Source organism: Malus sylvestris, chromosome 14 (genome assembly GCF_916048215.2).
Source record: "Malus sylvestris chromosome 14, drMalSylv7.2, whole genome shotgun sequence".
In the NCBI taxonomy this organism is placed as follows: Eukaryota; Viridiplantae; Streptophyta; class Magnoliopsida; order Rosales; family Rosaceae; genus Malus; species Malus sylvestris.
Genome location: NC_062273.1, coordinates 16,371,140 through 16,387,594, shown reverse-complemented (window position 1 = coordinate 16,387,594; position 16,455 = coordinate 16,371,140). Strand labels below are relative to the sequence as shown.

Genomic DNA, 16,455 nt, shown 5'->3' with positions numbered 1-16,455 from the left:
TCAGATGCCAAACAAAAGCATAACTATGAAAGAAAGAAAATTAAGATTGAATGGGGTCATCGGCGAAGTTGTTGTTGTGGTTGTGGGGTGGGTAGTTGTGGGATTTTATTGTTTGTTGGTGGAGGTGAGGTGAATTCAACAATACGAAGAGTAAAACTGGAATTGAAAGAAGAAATTTTGAATGTGAAGTGTTGTCAACAAATTATAGGGTTTAAATAAAAACAACCAATAATATCTTAATTTATTCTAACTTTAGTTAGTGGAAAAAAAAAATAGGTAAATGGTTTTAGAATTAGGAACTATTGCAAAACAAGTGGCACACATGACTGCCAATCAAACTAATCATTGAGGTTGCCCTTGCCCCAATTGCGGTTATAAATTTACACTTTCGGTTGGTAGTTAAAGGCATCCTATCGTTTAACACTTTTAAACTATGGATGTGATTTCAATAATAATACAATAAAAACTTTGGATGTGATGTGTCCATTAGAGTAAGTTGAAGCTCGAAAGCCAAGCAGAAGCTGCAGAACATATCTTTTCCGAAAATAGATTTTATTTGGATCTTTTCCTTCAAAATTCAAGATTAAGTGATTCCGTTATTTAAAATTTGATCAAACGGTAAAAAATTATTATAACTTTTAAAAGTTTTTATTAATTTCTCTGTTTTTAGCCTTTAAATCAAATTTCAAGTATCTGAATCACTTGATGTCTGGATTTTGAAAGGAAAGATCCATAAAATATCTCTTTCCATTTTTTCCGTCACACAACTGCTACCAGAGTATATCTTTTTCGTTATTGAGGAATTTTGAATTGCGATAGGAACACAACCTGTTCATCAAACAACCGTCGGAACACAATACACATATGGAGAAATATCCTCAACTTTCCAACAGATGCTAACAACATTCTCATCTTAAATCCAATGCTAGATTTATGAAAATTTTGCAAGAACAGATATTGACACAGAAAAAGAGAATAAGAGAACTGAAGAACTACTGGGTCTGATCATTTAAAGTTTAACCAAACAGAAAAGAGAAAACACCAACTGAATTGGGTATGTACATTTTCTCTTTTCAATTAGAGTTTCTGTACTCAAATAAACAAAAATTAACACCAAAAATGAAGAGGGGGGGGGAACAGAGTAGATAAGCAATGCATATACTTCAGCACAACCTTATAGACTGAAGCCATTAGGCTATTAGCTATATACTCCTACGAAAAGGAACGCTTCTAGTAACTATACTAATCCACTTTCCAAGATCGAAAAAAAAAACCAAAAAAACCATCTTCCAATTCTTCATGGCTCATTGAGCAATATGACGCCAGTGAAAGAGAATTTGTGACTGGTGAGTGCCCAAGTATTATTACATGATGGGCGCTGAGGGTTTACCGCCTTGGTCCAACACCTCAAGCACCTCAGTCCTGCTCCTCACCACCCTATGAAACAACTCTCTGATCTGCATCTGCAAAGGCACCAAACCCTCCTCCATCCTCCTACAGCTCTCCACCAGCTCTGCCACCTGCGCGGCCACCTCCTCCAGCTTCTCCGCCTCTGCGGGGAACTGAAACGAGTCCGAAAATTCAATCAAAGACTGCCCCAATTTCTCCATCCTCTGCATCTCCTCAAGCAAACCAGCGGACCCCTTCTTCTCTTTCTTCTTCCACTCCTCGGCGATCTTCTCCTGAATCCCGATCATGGACTGCGCCCAAGATAAATTCCTCGGAACCGGAAGGTGAGTCATCAACCCGGTCCTCTCTTGACACGGAATTGCCGCCACCAACATCCACATCACAAACACCATAATCGTGCTCATTATATAAACTGGCTGAGCCAATCCAGAAGCCTCATTGCCTTTCGGCGCCACCAAGTTGCTCGACATCGCTTGAATTTGCTTTGCGGCGGACCAGCCTTTAGACATACCCCACGACAAGGCCCGAAAATGCCCGACAGCTCGGTCTTTACTCGGGGCGGAAATGCCCTGTCTGCGGCCGAAAGACCAGGTTCTCTCGGTGGCTTTGTTTCCACCTCCTTCCTTGTCCTCCACCGCCATCCCTGTTACCAGCGAATGCAACGCCCTCTTAGCCCTCCGAACCTGGCCATCCCCAAGCGGCCTCTGTTCCAAAGCAGAGACTGCAATCTCGGCCAGCTTCTGAAAATGCCTGACCGACTCGATCCCATGGGAGACCGCGTTGCAAATGTCCAGAGCTTTGACAACGCGGTCCAAGAATTCAGGGACAAGCCGGTCGAGCGGTGCCTTGGAAATCTGTGATGGGTCCCGACCCATCAGCAGAACGGCCTTGAACTCGGCCTCGCAGCAGAGGAAGACGTCGAGGAGCTTCCGGACCCAAGCGATGGATAAAATTGGGTCGGACGGGCAGTCCTCCGGCGGAGATAGGAGGTCGGAGAAACGATCCGCCACGTGCTTCTGGAAGTGTTCGAGGTCTTCGAGTTCCTGTTCGTGGTTTCCGTCCATGGAAACCACCTGGTTTCGTCGGATACTGATTCGGTTCAGAAACGAACCCTGATTATCTGTTGCGCCCATTTTCTGGATTTTCGATTTTGTTTGTTTCTCCTGAGATTGAAGAGTTAGAAGAAGAGAGAAATGGGAAGCAGATGGAGAGAGAGAGAAAGCGAAGGAGGAGAGAGAGAGTAGTGTCGAAAGATAAGGGGAGTCGGGTGGTTTTTGGCAGTTACATACGCTGCGAAATAAATGGGGTCATGGATTGTCGGGGATGAGACCGTTTCTCGTTCCTTTTTGTGGACGCTGACTGGGGGATTTTGTTCCAAGTTTAGCCTTCATCTTCCCTCTTAATTGCAAACCCAATGCAAAACAATAAACATGTTTCAAATATGATCAGTTGGTGTAGCTGCATTTCGTTGAAAGAGATATGAAGTTTTGCTCATATGCATGCGAGAACGATCTTATATATATATAGTGAGTTTGATATTACGTTATTGTCGATGTAAATTTTCATCGTCTTCAGTCTTGACGAAATGTACCTACAAAACAATCAACACCTTTGATCAAAGATCTACGCCTCACTCGCCCACGAGGTAGGGGGGTTAGGTCAACGGATCTCCTATGCCTAAGTTAGTTTCTCTGAGAGAGTAAAGTGTTTAGGGCTTTTTTAGGGTTGCAAAAGCTTTGAAAATTTGGTAGAATATGGGGTATTTATAGGGTTAGGGCCGGCCATATAGTGTTTAATAGAGATATATTCTATAAATATTTCCAAGATATTTAATAGGAGATAATATCTTGAGATAATGGGGTAATTATCCCTAATTGATTTAAATTAAGATTACTTACTTAATTGGAGTCAATCTTCAATTAGGAATGTATTAAAGATATAATTTGGGTAATTAATCCTTATAATTAATTCTTTACCAAGGGTAGGTGAGCTGTGGGCAGTTGTGTTTAGCTGTTACGGCCTCTAGGGGTGTGAGCTGCGCGTGGAAGCATCTGAGGAGCCTGCCCATTTATTGAGGGCAATCTTGTCTTCTTTGAATAAAATTTCACGTGTCGCCTCTAGAATATTTGGGCCAGGTCGAGGGGATCGACGAGCTGGGGCACGGGGAGATCGGCTTGGGCTTGGTCTTCAAGGCTGCTGGACACGGGCTCGTGAAGGCAAGAAGAGAGGGAAAGAGATCGACGTGGGCCAGCTTTCTTGCGTGTGCAACTTGGGCCAAGAGGCTTGGGCCTGCCTAGGAGGCGCTGGGCGTGGAACAAAGAGGGGAAGGAGACGCTTGCCTCCCACCATGCCACATCTTTTCCAGGAGGTGATCTGCTCCATGAAATGCGCGCCTACTCAATGTTCCCCAAATGCAGTTCGTGCAATGATGGGGTTCTCGAACTTGAGCAAGTTCTTTGATCTTGGCTTGACTATACATGAGTTATGGTACTTCTTTGAGATTGGCCACAAGGAAGGTGTAGGGCAGCTGAGGTCTCACCATAGGCTACTTGATGCTTCTAGCAAAGGTGATTATGAGTGGGTGAGAGATACCTTTGAGGTGAGCGAAGAGTGGGAGTCTGACTATTCTCCTGAGCTGCATGTCCTGACTACCTTTATCAATCGTAAGTGAACTGCTTCATTCTTGTCCTGCTTGAATTTTTCTTAAATTGCTTTATGACTTCTATTTATTGATCGTCTTTCTTACTTTGCTTAGATTCAGAGTTTGGCTCAACTTTAAGGACTTCACCAGTTATGAAAAAAGTGCATGTCGCCTTGAGCATTCCTGCTGAGTACTGTGAGTGGTGCTGGCTGCTCAGCCGTTTTCGTCGGGAGAAAGGTGGCCTGCCTCCGAAGGAAGAGATAAAGCGAATAAAGAACGAGAAGTTGGCTTGCCCGATCGCTACTATAAAGCCTGCTGCCAATGATCGTGGAAAGAAAAGGTCTTCCTCACCTACTTGTAAGACTTCGGCTGAGAAGAAGCCAAACACTTCTTTTGCTACTCGTGGGAGCTCGTCTTCTGCCAAGAAGTTTGTCATTGATCTAATTTCCCTCAAAGGGACAAAGAAGATTGTTGAGCCTAAGCCTGTGAAACCTGCTGCTCCGAAGGTGACCGCATCCATTGCTAAGAGACTTGCCGAGCGGAAGGGTTCAGTGACGTCTTCGGTGTTCGGGTTTGTATCGAAGCGTCCATCGGAAACTAAGTCTCAATCGGCTTTTGAGAGGTTCACTGCTATAAAGAGCGGGAAGATGGATTTTGTGCGAAAGTGGCGTCTGGGCCTGCTCCTCCTTCTACCATGACTGAATCGTCTGCTGAGAAGAGGAAATCTGCTTACACGGGCAGTTGTTAGAGATTCACTGAGTCTGAGGCTGGAGAGTTTCCCAAGGTTTGTGCACTGCTGAAGGTTGACCTACTTGAGGACGTTGATGCATGCACCAAGTTTGTTGACAGTGTTGGGAAAGTTGTCGTCCACTAAGACTCTTTTGCGAAGCGTCCTGCCTACTCGGGAAAGTCTCCCTTGATTGCTACAATGCATAAGACTTTGATCCTGGCAACCAAGTCTATGCACGTTGATCAGGATGCTGTCAAGTGTGCTAAAGAAACCGAAGTGGCGTTGGTGGCTTAACTTCGCTCGACTGCCGAAAATATCTATAAGCTCGAATCTGAACTCGCAGTTTTGAAAGGGTCTAATGTTTCTACCCCTACTTCTTTATAGCTGAAGATCGCTCATCACAAGGTGGCCCATTTGAATGCTAGGCTTAGTGCGACTTAAGCGATGTTAGAAGCTGCAGATAAGGAAATTCGTCGTGTTTCTCCAGTGGTCGAGGACCTTGAGCGAGTCAATTCAGAGCTACGATCTGCTTGCTTTGTTAAGGACGATGAGCTTGTCTTTAAACATGTTGAAGTGTCTTGTCTTAAAAAGGTTGCCAGTAAGCTTAAGTCCAAGGAGATGGATCTGCAAGGTGCGTTGTCTACTAGCGAGAACCTGAAAAAAGGAACTGGATAAGTTGCAGGGTGCTCACACTGGGCTTGTTGATGAGAATGCGCAGCTGAAGAATGAGAAAGTTGGTCATGAAGTGGCACTTGCTTCTTGTCAGGCAGATTTCTACAAGCTTGGCTATGTAGACCATCTTCAAGGTAGGCTGTCGGATTATGAGTTTTCCGAGAAGGACTTCGATAATTTTTCCATTTCTCTAGTTGATCTGCTTGATTTCTTATTTGAGGCTGCCTTTGGTGGGGCAGTTGAGGGTCAGGCAGTCTAGGCAGAGACGGCTGAGGATGAGCAGATGGAAGTTTTGGCTGCTGGGAATGGCACAACTGCTGAATGCGTGGCAGTCGAGGAACCTGTGGTTGTGCAAGCTATTAAGGAGTAGTCTTTTTGCTTAAACTTAGGAGTTTTCTTATTTTCCTTTTTGTTCAGCTTTATTTGAACTTTGCTGGCCTTCAAGCCGGTTTATCAATTTGCTAGAAATTTAATAAACAACTTTCCTTGTTTTTGCTTCATCCTTTTATTTCGCCATGTCTTTAGCAAAACTTTACAGTAAGACGATAAGCTGGGTGAGCTGCTTCAACGAAGCAGTTGATCCCACGTCTTCACTTAGGTTTTAGTTTCAGCTTCGGGAGCCTTGCATGCTTGAGGCATCTGGCAAAACTTTACCGTAGGACGGGCAGTTGAGTTGGCTACTTCAATGGAGCAGTTGACTCACGCGATCACTTTAGGCTTCAGTTTTGGCTTTGGGGCTTCTATAGTTTTACGTGCAAAAGGAAGAAATGCGAGATTTCCAACTTATAGAGTCGACAGCCAAACTCGTTGTGTTCAACTATAGCTATGAATCTCGGTTTTGGGTAGCTTCATGAGCTTTAGCCCTCCTGAGGCTATTGTGAAATTTTTTTAACCTATAGGGCCGGCGATCGAACACGTGCTTTGCATAGAAAGCAGAGGAGTTCTTTTGGCCACTATGGTTGTATTTCGGCTTTCAAGTGCCTTCTTGAGCTTTAGCCCTCCCGGGGCATGTTGCTAAATTTTTAACTTATAAAGTCGTCGGTTGGACTCATGCTTCTCGTCGGAAGCAGAAGAGGTCCACGTAGCTGCTATAGTGTTGACACTCAACTTTAGTAGCTTCTTGAGCTTTGGCTCTCCCGGGGTGTGTGGCGAGATTTTTAATTTATAGAGCCGTCGGTCGGACTCATGCTTCTAATAGGAAGTAAATGAGGTTCGCGTAGTTGCTATAGTCGTGACACTCGACTTTAGTGGCTTTTTGAGCTTTGACCCTCCTGGGGCATGTTGCTAGATTTTTAACTTATAGAGTCATTGGCCAAACTCATGCTTTTCGTAGGAAGCAGAGGAGGCCCGCATAGCTGCTATAGTCGTAACACTCGACTTTAGTGGCTTCTTGAGCTTTGGCCCTCCCGGGGCATGTTGCCAGATTTTTTACTTATAGAGCCGTCAGTCGGACTCGTGCTTCTCATAGGAAGCAGAGGAAGTCCACTAGCTGCTATAGTCGTGACACTCGACTTTGTCCCAGCAAAACTTAAACCATAGATCGTCGACCGGAAGTACTGCTTGTAAATAAGCAAGCGAGTTCGCGTAGTCATAGAAGGTGTAAGTTTTGGCTTACGAGCTGCCTTGGGCTTTTAGCCTTCTAGTTGTCAGCCAGGTGTCTTACTTACAGAAGCATATGAACTGCGTAATCACTTCAGGCTTCATCCCTGGCTCTTGGAAGCCTTTTTTGGTGTGAAGTGTAGGCAAAGTCGGTCCTGAGAGGTCATATCCTTCCGAGTCGCAGCTTTGGTTCCGTAGGTCGCTTAACTAGTATTGTAACACTTTAAAACCAAGCCGCTTTATGAAGATTTTTACGTCGAGGATGGACCATCTTGTCATGCAAATTCTTTCATAGGCAGGGGTCTTGCACTTAGCGTCTCTTTCGGTTAGAGACCTGGGATCCCACAGAATTAAATCTTTCTGTTGGCTAATCTATTCCAGGGGAAAAGCTATCATGGCCAATTTTGGGAGTCGTCCAGTGTAGGTAGTCAATGCATTCAGGGGGAACTGAGCAGTTGTACAACCTATCCACGTCTGGATATTCTGGAATAGTTTACCCTTTCACACTGGAGAGTAAACCCTAGATGGGTGTCGGGGAATTAGTTTACCTTCTCGCGCTAGAGAGCTTACCCATATGGGTGTTGGGGAATTAGTTGACCCTCTCGCATTGGAAAGCTTACCCAGATGGGTGTTGGGGAATTAGTTTACCCTTTTGAGCTGGAGAGCTTACGCCATGTCTGCGGCGCATCGGGCGTCTTCTGCTTATCACAAGGTTGGTCAGTTTGTTTATGCATTGGCCTAGGCTTGTGAATAATTCCTTCAATCTTCATTGAAAATAGAGGCTTTTATTAGCTTTGTTCATAGGTAGTAATGGCATAAGAATTGATAATTCTCGGTATACGAGGTCTTGTTCGTTGAGCTGCTTGAATCTTCGAACTTTTTTCATCTTGAACGGGGTCCAAGGAACAGTAGGAGGTCACACGTACTTTCTTAAGTTGTAGGCATTCCATTGCTTATTAATTTCTTTGTCACTAATAGTGGTGAGGGTGTAGCTGCCCCTTCCGCCTACTTGGCTGATTTTGTACGGACCTTCCTAGATGAGAGCCATCTTTTTAGAGCCTTTTAATCAAGTGGTCATGAAGGATTTTATGAGGACTAAGTCTCCTGGCTGGAACTACCTGATTTTTACCCTCTTGTTATAGTTGGAGATGAGCTATTACTGATAGACCATAATGCGGCTGATAACTTTATCCTGCTCTTCCTCTGCCAGGTCTAAGTTGGTGGCCATCTCCTTTTCGTTTTGCTCAAAATTCGGTAATACAGTATGGATGCTTGGCACCATGACGTTGGGAGGGATGATCGCCTCAGAACCATAAGCCAGGGAGAATGGAGTTTCGTCAGTTGCTCATCTGGCCACATACCCTTCTTGTCTGAAAGGTTCTTCTTAAGGCAGTCAATGATGATCTTGTTGGATGCATCGGCCTGCTAGTTGCCCTGCGGATACTGGGGCATGGACATGTGCTGCTTGATGCCATATTTTATGATGAACTTCACCAAGTCTTTGTCCACGAACTACAGACCATTGTCGGTGACGATGGAGTGTAGGATGCTGAGGCGGCAGATGATGTTCTTCCATATGAAGCGTTCTATGTCCGTCTGGGTAGTAGTAGTCATGGGCTCGACTTCGACCCAGTTTGTGAAGTAGTCAGTTGCTACAATCATCATGCATCTGCCCCTAGTGGCAGGCGGCATTGGTCCTACCAAGTCGATCGCCCACTGCATGAAAGGCCAAAGGCTCGTCTGCGGGTGAAGTTCGTTGGAAGGTAGTGCGGGCACGGGCTTGAAGCACTGGTAGCTGTCGTACTTTTGTACATACACCTGGGCGTATTGATGCATGGTTGGTCAGTAATAACTAGTGTTGAGAGCTTTTTGCCCCAGGGAGCGGTATTCATAGTGGTTTCTATAGACGCCTTCATGGATTGAGCGAAGAATCTTCATGTCGTCGGGAGATGATAAGCAGCGGAGATGTTGTCTTGAGAATGATCTTTGAACAAGTATGCCGCTCCACATGTAGTAGCATGCTGCCTTCATTTGGAGCTTTCTGGACTCCAGTCTACTTGCGGGAAGCGTTCCATTGACTATTTAGTTGATGATGAGATCTTGCCAACTCGGGGTTGTGCTGATCTGCGCTACCTCCATTGCTAGTTCCTCATCTATGCTTGGCCTTTCCAAGTACTCGACTGGAATGCAGCGCCTGAGCTGATGGTCCAGTGCGGAGCCTATGCTTGATAATGCGTCTGCGTGGGCATTTTCTTCTCTTGAAACCTGAGTAAGTGTGTACGCTTGTAACGTTAATAGATGCTCTCGTACCTTCTCGAAGAATCGGGCCATCCTTGGATGCTTTGATGCGTACTCCCCTGAGGTTTGGTTAGTGATTACCTAGGAATCAGAATAGATCGCGAGCTTTTTCACCGCTAGGTCTTTCGTCAATCGGAGACCTGCTAGAAGAGCTTTATACTTTACTTCATTGTTTAACGCCTTGAAGTTTAGAGTGATTGCCTGCTCGAGCATTAAACTGTCCGGGGTAGTGAGAACTAGGCCTGCTCCCGATCCCTGGTAGTTGGATGATACATCGATGTGTAAGTGTCAGAAATTTCTTGCAAGTAGGGCTAGTATGGCTATGGTGTACTCGGCTGCCTCTGGGGCGTTTCAAGGTTGACTTGCTGCACTCGTCGGAATGTCTACTAGTTTTCACGCCTTTAACGTCGTGCGTCTAGGTTGTGTGGAATATCGTGTCATGATGATGACTGTATACTTCTGAAGGTACGACTTGAGCTTTCGGGTTGCAACAACTAGCGTCAAAATCAAAGTTTTGATTTTAGGGTATTTGGCTTCCGCATCAATGAGAGCTTTTGAACTGTGTAATACAGGTGGTCGGCCCCCAACTCTTCTCGTATGAGGTTAAAGCTTATTGCTGCTTCAGATACCGCCATATAGATGCATAGATCCTTCGCAGCCTCTGGCTTGGATAATAGAGGAGGTAATGTCAGGTCAGACTTTCGATCTCCTTCAAAGTGGTGAGGGACTTCATATCCAGGATCGCTTAGATCTTTTTTGGATGCCTATTCGGTGTAGTCTGATCGCTTCATAGCGTCAAGGAAGATATGTTTGGCGTCTTCTTCGGGTTCCCATCTTGATTCATCTTCCAGGGCATTGTCGATCTTGACACCATCTTCTTGACCTGCCTGCTGTAATTGCTATTTAGCAGAGGTATAGTCGTCATTTTGCACTTCAGCTGCTACTACTGGGGCGAAAGACTTCTTTTTGGATTTTGAGCCTGGTAGGGCAGCGGAGCCTCCAGCTGCCCCTAGTGCTGACCTACCAATCCACGTTACTTTTCGGCATGTCTTGCTCGTCTATGCTGCGGTTGCAGTACGGTTCATGTTGTGCTGCTCGCCATCGTGCTTGGCGAGGGCCGCCAGTGGAACTCAAGTTAGATTGCTCTCGTGCTCTCCTTTGGGGTGTCATGCGGCTGCATACTCCGTTGCTTTATAAAATGATCTCCTTGTGGGCCTAGCCTCGTGTAGACGTTTCTCCTGGAATGTCATGAGTGCTAGTCGGAGTGTAAACCCAACTTCAAATGCACACCGACTCGTGAGTTGACTCAGGAATAAACGCTTCTTTGTGCATTTAGGCAGGAGAAGACGTTTCCCCGAGGGTCCAAACAAGAGTGCACATTACCCGAACGTAAGGTTCATGGTGGGCTGAGCGGCTCTTTGCCGGGACGCAGCTGGAATAAGTCACGTTATTCCGCCCTTGTCCTGCTTCAGGACACCTCATTTGGGGCGCACTGCATCTTGATGCGCTCAAGGAGTTGGTTCACCAAGGTAGTCTGCTGCGTGAGGGTGTTCGTCTAAATGGCTACCTGCTGGGGCAGGTGGTGCTCACCGTTTAGATTGGAAAAGCATGGAAAATGGGCTTCTCCAAGTGTGGTGTAAGTATAATGGACTGCAGGTACAAAGCTTGAGCCCAAAGCGGGCATTCCTGCAGAAAGGTGAGGGTGTAAGTAACCCTGAATCTATCGCAGGACCTATGGTCGGAATCTGGATCACTGGAGGTGGCCTTGGAATGGATAGGGCCACGGGCCGAGTCATCGGAGTGGGTTGCTAAGCGCGTTGGGTCGGCGCCTGTTTGCCTTAGATTTGCATAGCCGTGGGCCCTCCTGGTTGTTGATCTGCCACATCTCGACTTGCTGGCTGTATGGCGTAGGCTTGGGCCAGCTGAGTTGCCTGGCTAGCAGCAGCTGCTACATTTTGGGTTTCCTGCCATGGGCTTGGAAATGGACCTGGGCCTTCTGCCTAGGGTTTGGTAGGGTGTGGCACTACAGTGGCAGTGGTGGTGTGAGTGGAGCCGTGGCCTGATGGCCTTGCCGTGGCTGCTGGGTCACGGTGGTGATAGTGGTGGCATGGCTCCACGGCGGTGGGGCTCCTCCTGGTGTCGTGTTGAGCCTTAAGGACCTCCGTTGTAGGGCTATGTCCTAGTCTCCACTCTCTGGTCCAAATCCTTGCACGTAGGAGGTTTTGTTCGTTGTAGTTTTGAATTTCCTACCATTGTATCCTTTCTCTAGGGATTGATCAAGAAACTTCTCTAGGAAAAATTAATTGATATGACGTGTAAGAAATTCAATGTAACAAAAAATTCAAGAAACTAATGCAAGAGGCTTTTTCGAGTATTTTGAATTAGCTCTCAATGAAAGCACCAATTTGTCGAGGTGTAGTCTTTACTTCTTATGAGGAGGGGCTCAGGTACCCTTTACTTCTTCCAGTCCAGGTGTAGTCTTTTGTGGAGTGCTTACATCACGGATTTACCTAAACACGATACGGACTAGTACAAGGATATCTTGGTGGAAGACACAGGCTGGGAAGGCAACATCTCTAGAGTTCGAGTCTAGAGCATGTTCGTGGGCTAAGCTTGAGCTATTATCTCTCCTAGGTAATTAGTTTGTTCTTCAACACGTTATGTCATCCAGATTGTTAATGTTAAGTATGTGGGAAAAGAATTTGCAATAATCCTCAATTTTCATTAGAGAAATGCAAATTCCACGTATATACTTGTGTAATGGCAGTTTGGAGATTTACTTGCAAACGAAGGGTACGAAGAAGGTTGAGTGATGTAATCACGTAGAGGAAATAAGAACTAGGAGAAGCGATAGAGATGGAGATGTACGCGGTTCGATCCTTGTTCTGTGACAAATAGACGGTCATGGTTTTGTCCGAATAAAAAAGGAAAAAGTAAAAGCCCTAGCCAGCCTTGACCGGGTCTTGCTTTTCCTCCCTCTCTGTCTCTGCTTTGGCTTTTAGACAAGCGATCCCTTTGCGATACCCTACGACGCTTCAGCACGATCCACATCTGTTCCCTCCTTCGCTTTCGCCACCTTTTATTTTGCCGCAATATCTAGATTTATTTGGATTTGTTTAGTATGGTTTTTGTTGGTTTTGCTTTATAAGTGTAGGTTTCCCATAATCTTTTTGATGATTAATTATTGAATTAATATGTTGATTAATAATGTATACCAACAAATTTTTATTAAAATATTCTACATCGATCGTATCTTTAAGAATAGAAAAGTTTAAATATCTTAACTCCACTCTAACTAACACTGAGACTTTTTGTGATAAAACTCCACACTCATCGAACTGTGCAAGTGGCAATTAATGGTGTTGTTGGTAGTCGGCATTCGACCCGTCTCTATGATAATTTTACATGGTATCAAAAGAGCCAGGGAGAGGGCCCGTAGAGAGAGCCAGGGTGGGTCCCTTTGGCCATCTACATGTAGGGTGAGTCTCCTTGACAATGTATGGATCTCCTACGTGTGACCTATTAATTGGGTCCCACGTTGTATCTTTGAGAAAAGAAGAGTTTAAATATCCCAACTCCACTCCAACTAACACCGAGATCTTTTGTGTGAAACCTCACACTCGTTAGACTATGCAGATAGTAATTAACAAGTTAAGGATAATATCAACACTGTTGAAAGTGGATCTTTGACCCATCTCTCTGATAATTCTAAGTTGTATGCTATTGTTCATGACTCATAAAGACATAGTGGAATATACTCGACGACACACATGATTTTCTTCTAGTTTTCTTATCAACTTTGTATAAAAGTGACAATTCCAACAAGCTTAAACCCAACATAAAAGTAGCTTTAGTTTGACATAAACTTATCAAGAATTATCTTATAAATCCTAGTTGTAGATATCATTGGAGTTTCGTGGCCCTCATAATATTTTTATATAATCTTTCATTTTCTTTAGGGCTTATGTCCAGTTGCCAAAAGGGAACATGTCAAGAAATAAGCGTATTTTAGATCAGCTCCACCGTTGTGGATAGCTCGGTGGACCAGGGCGATTGGGCTGAGGGGGGGGTTCAAGTGAGAGGGCGGGCTCGAATCTCAGGCTTGAGTGCCTTAGGGCAAGCTGATGCAAGGTTGACGTCAGGATGAGACGTCAGCCACATTATAAATTAATAAAAAAATGTGCAAAATTAATAAAATGTAAACAATTAATAAAAAATCCTAAAAATTTTAAAAATTAAAAAAAAAAAGATTTAATTTTTGTATAAATATCTTATCATTATCTTCCACCTTACACCACCATTTTATATTTTCTCAAATATTTTGGGTTGTAATTTCTTATTTAATGAAACGTGGTACAACGAGACCGATTAAAAATCATATCCGAAATTTGAAATAAAATTACTTTTAATTATTTTTTAAAATAAAAAATACTAATATTTTATTGAATATTGCCATGACTATTCAATTTAGGGGTGAAGATGTAAAAGACAATTACTGTTCATTAAGGACAGTTACTGTTCACTGAAGGGGATTCAATAGGCAGTTGCCCTAGGGGCATTTCCTATACTGGAGCTGCTCTTATTGGGCACCACGTTTGAGAGAGAGAGAGAGAGAGAGAGAGAGAGAGAGAGAGAGAGAGAGAGAGAGAGAGAGAGAGAGAGAGAGAGAGAGAGAGAGGGCCTCATTGCCATAGATTTATTCAACTCAATTATCTTGGATAAAAGAGATTAGGATAGGGGGTTGCCCCATCTCCATCATGACGATATTTGATGTGAATGACAATGAATCGTTAATTGTGGCGTAAAATGAGAAGGAAAGTTAAGAAAACCAATGTGGGTGATAAACAAATTAAATAATAAAACCGAAAGGACTTGGGTTTAGGGTTAAGGGTTAAAATTCCCATCACATGCCACTCTATTATATGGTTTGGTGTTGTTTTTCTTCGTTACTAAGTAAGAGTTTTTAGATTTGAATATCGAGAATAATGAGTTTGTAATCAATTTACTCCCCAAAATCCTGTAGAAGCCATGTTTAGCCAAATTAGGTTTTAGCACGATTTTAAAAGACACTTGTAAGCGGTAGATTTGATGGGATTTGTAGAATCAAAATGAACTTTTGAGGATTGTGATGGATTTCTTTTGTGAATTTTGATATATTTTCAGAGACTTGTCATTTATCCAAATAAATATCATATGTTTTTCCCTTTTTCTGATTAAAAAAAAAAACTAATAATTAAACGCCAAACCATCCTCGCGTCTCATCAGCAAGAGAAGAAATTGCAGAAAAAGAGAGACTGCACTTGCTGATGAAATTGCACAAAAAGAGACTGCATAAGAGAAGGAAGTTGCAAAATAGCCATTAGGTTTTGCTGTGTATTGATGTTTGAATTATGTACAATCAAGTTGACTTTGTATTTAGCTGGAGACGTTGATTAAAGAAGAAGACGAAGAACCAGAGGATGCCATGGCAGAAAAAAAAAAATGGAATTATCTTGAACTGTGTTGGTAACTCGCGAGTGTGTGGTTCTGTCTGTATATTATCATACGAATACCTTCGAGAAGGATTACAAATATAGCAGATTATATACGTGAGTTTAATAGAGTGCATGATAAACATAAATACTGAACAATATTATCAAAGAGAGTTTGAACTACACTACGACTTATCAACTTCAGAGGTTAATCTGCACTGGGACTTCTTCACAGCAGCAGTGGAACAGACTTCACACAACCTTAATTAGCTTATCACGACTGACTCCAAAGGCAATTAGCCATGATTTGATGGTGACAGAGAGGATTGGCGGAGTGCAATATGGTCCAATGCTAATTGATAGAGATTTTTAACACCTGCAAAAATAAGGATAAAAACACTTAAAAATACTTACAAGATTACAAGGTAGTCATAGTATAACAACTCAAGTAAAGTCGTTTTCTGCAGGGATTGTTTGAATAATTTGTATTTAAACTAATTCTTTATTAACTATTTAAAACAAAGTTTCGGAAAAATTGATTTTATGACCTAGAATATTAAAAACGATTTTTAAATTAAATCAATTAAAGAAACCAATTTAAAAGAGAACAATCTTAGAGAATAGTGATAAAATAATACTAGGGTTTCGCCGTCCACTTAACAATCTTATTCAATTTTACCAATTACTTGTGAATTACACATGCATATTCTACTTGTGCCATTCAAGCTAGAACGTATATCAAACATGCAATCCGTCTATGGCATTCAGATCAAATATAAACATGCTTGACTCATTACGCTTTGTAAAAACTCTTTGAAGCAACCCCTAAGACGTGGCATTCGCCCTTGGTGAACTTACAACTATCAATCACAAGAAGCAATACTTAATCCTCCGATGGCATTCCGATCGAATTGCATCTGATTACTTATCTAAGCATCCTAATGGTAGCTAAGCATTAAGATATAGAGACAGTTTAAACACAGTGATTAATAATTCAAAGTATGCATTCATAATATGATAAGCAATTAATTAAAGACTATATATTCATGCTAAATCTCAAGTCATCGCCCTAGCAAACGGAAATTAGTTACGAACAACCATAAAACAAAAGGAATTTTATTGAAATAGAAAAATGATAGAAAGCACCTTGAAATACAAATCGTCAAAGTCTAGCTAAGTTCTCCAAATTGATGCATGCTCCCCTTTTCTAATGGCTAAATAGCCTTTTTTATTCTACTACAAAATAAAATCCTACTTAGAAAAGGTCTTCTAAAAACTAGGAAACATAATAGAATAAGATAACTAGGAAATAAAAGGTTTCCTATTTAAACTAAAATTCAGACTTCTCACAAAATCAGATTTTTGACCGACCAAATTAGTTGATTTGGTCCCAAAATGTCTCATTTTAAAGCTTAAGACGTCCCTAACAAATCCTAAGAAGGAATCTTCCTCAAAATATGCCATCTTGACCTCTAAAATACTCAAAACTTCTAGAAACGTTAATTTGGGAAAGCTACGCACTGGGCCTTTATTTCATCGCCACAGTCAAACGGCTTGGTAGAAAAATCTAGAATTTTGAACAATCATCTTGAAAGAATCAAGAACATCCTCCAATTATAATCACTCCAAAATTC

At 42.9% G+C, this 16,455-nt stretch overlaps 2 protein-coding genes across 2 annotated transcripts; one reads left to right on the top strand and one right to left on the bottom strand.

The window, feature by feature from the left end:
• Nucleotides 1-985: 985 nt before the first annotated feature.
• On the bottom strand, nucleotides 986-2,709 carry LOC126599601 (protein ROH1). Its single transcript, XM_050265993.1, has one exon. The coding sequence runs from the start codon at nucleotides 2,541-2,543 to the stop codon at nucleotides 1,365-1,367; it is 1,179 nt and encodes a 392-aa protein (XP_050121950.1). The 5' UTR covers nucleotides 2,544-2,709; the 3' UTR covers nucleotides 986-1,364.
• A 155-nt stretch (nucleotides 2,710-2,864) lies between these two features.
• On the top strand, nucleotides 2,865-5,896 carry LOC126599603 (uncharacterized). The gene is made up of 3 exons (XM_050265994.1): nucleotides 2,865-3,055; nucleotides 3,396-4,073; nucleotides 4,166-5,896. Exons 2-3 carry the CDS (start codon nucleotides 3,758-3,760, stop codon nucleotides 4,747-4,749), a joined length of 900 nt encoding a protein of 299 aa, XP_050121951.1. The 5' UTR covers nucleotides 2,865-3,055; nucleotides 3,396-3,757; the 3' UTR covers nucleotides 4,750-5,896.
• The last annotated feature ends 10,559 nt before the right edge of the window (nucleotides 5,897-16,455 follow it).

Bases quoted from the DNA above. Each gene is read 5' to 3' on its own strand.
- LOC126599601 (XM_050265993.1), bottom strand. From the start codon at position 2,543: ATGGGCGCAACAGATAATCAGGGTTCGTTTCTGAACCGAATCAGTATC.
- LOC126599603 (XM_050265994.1), top strand. From the start codon at position 3,758: ATGCCACATCTTTTCCAGGAGGTGATCTGCTCCATGAAATGCGCGCCT. The intron at 4,074-4,165 runs GTAAGTGAACTG...TACTTTGCTTAG, and splicing joins CCTGACTACCTTTATCAATC to ATTCAGAGTTTGGCTCAACT.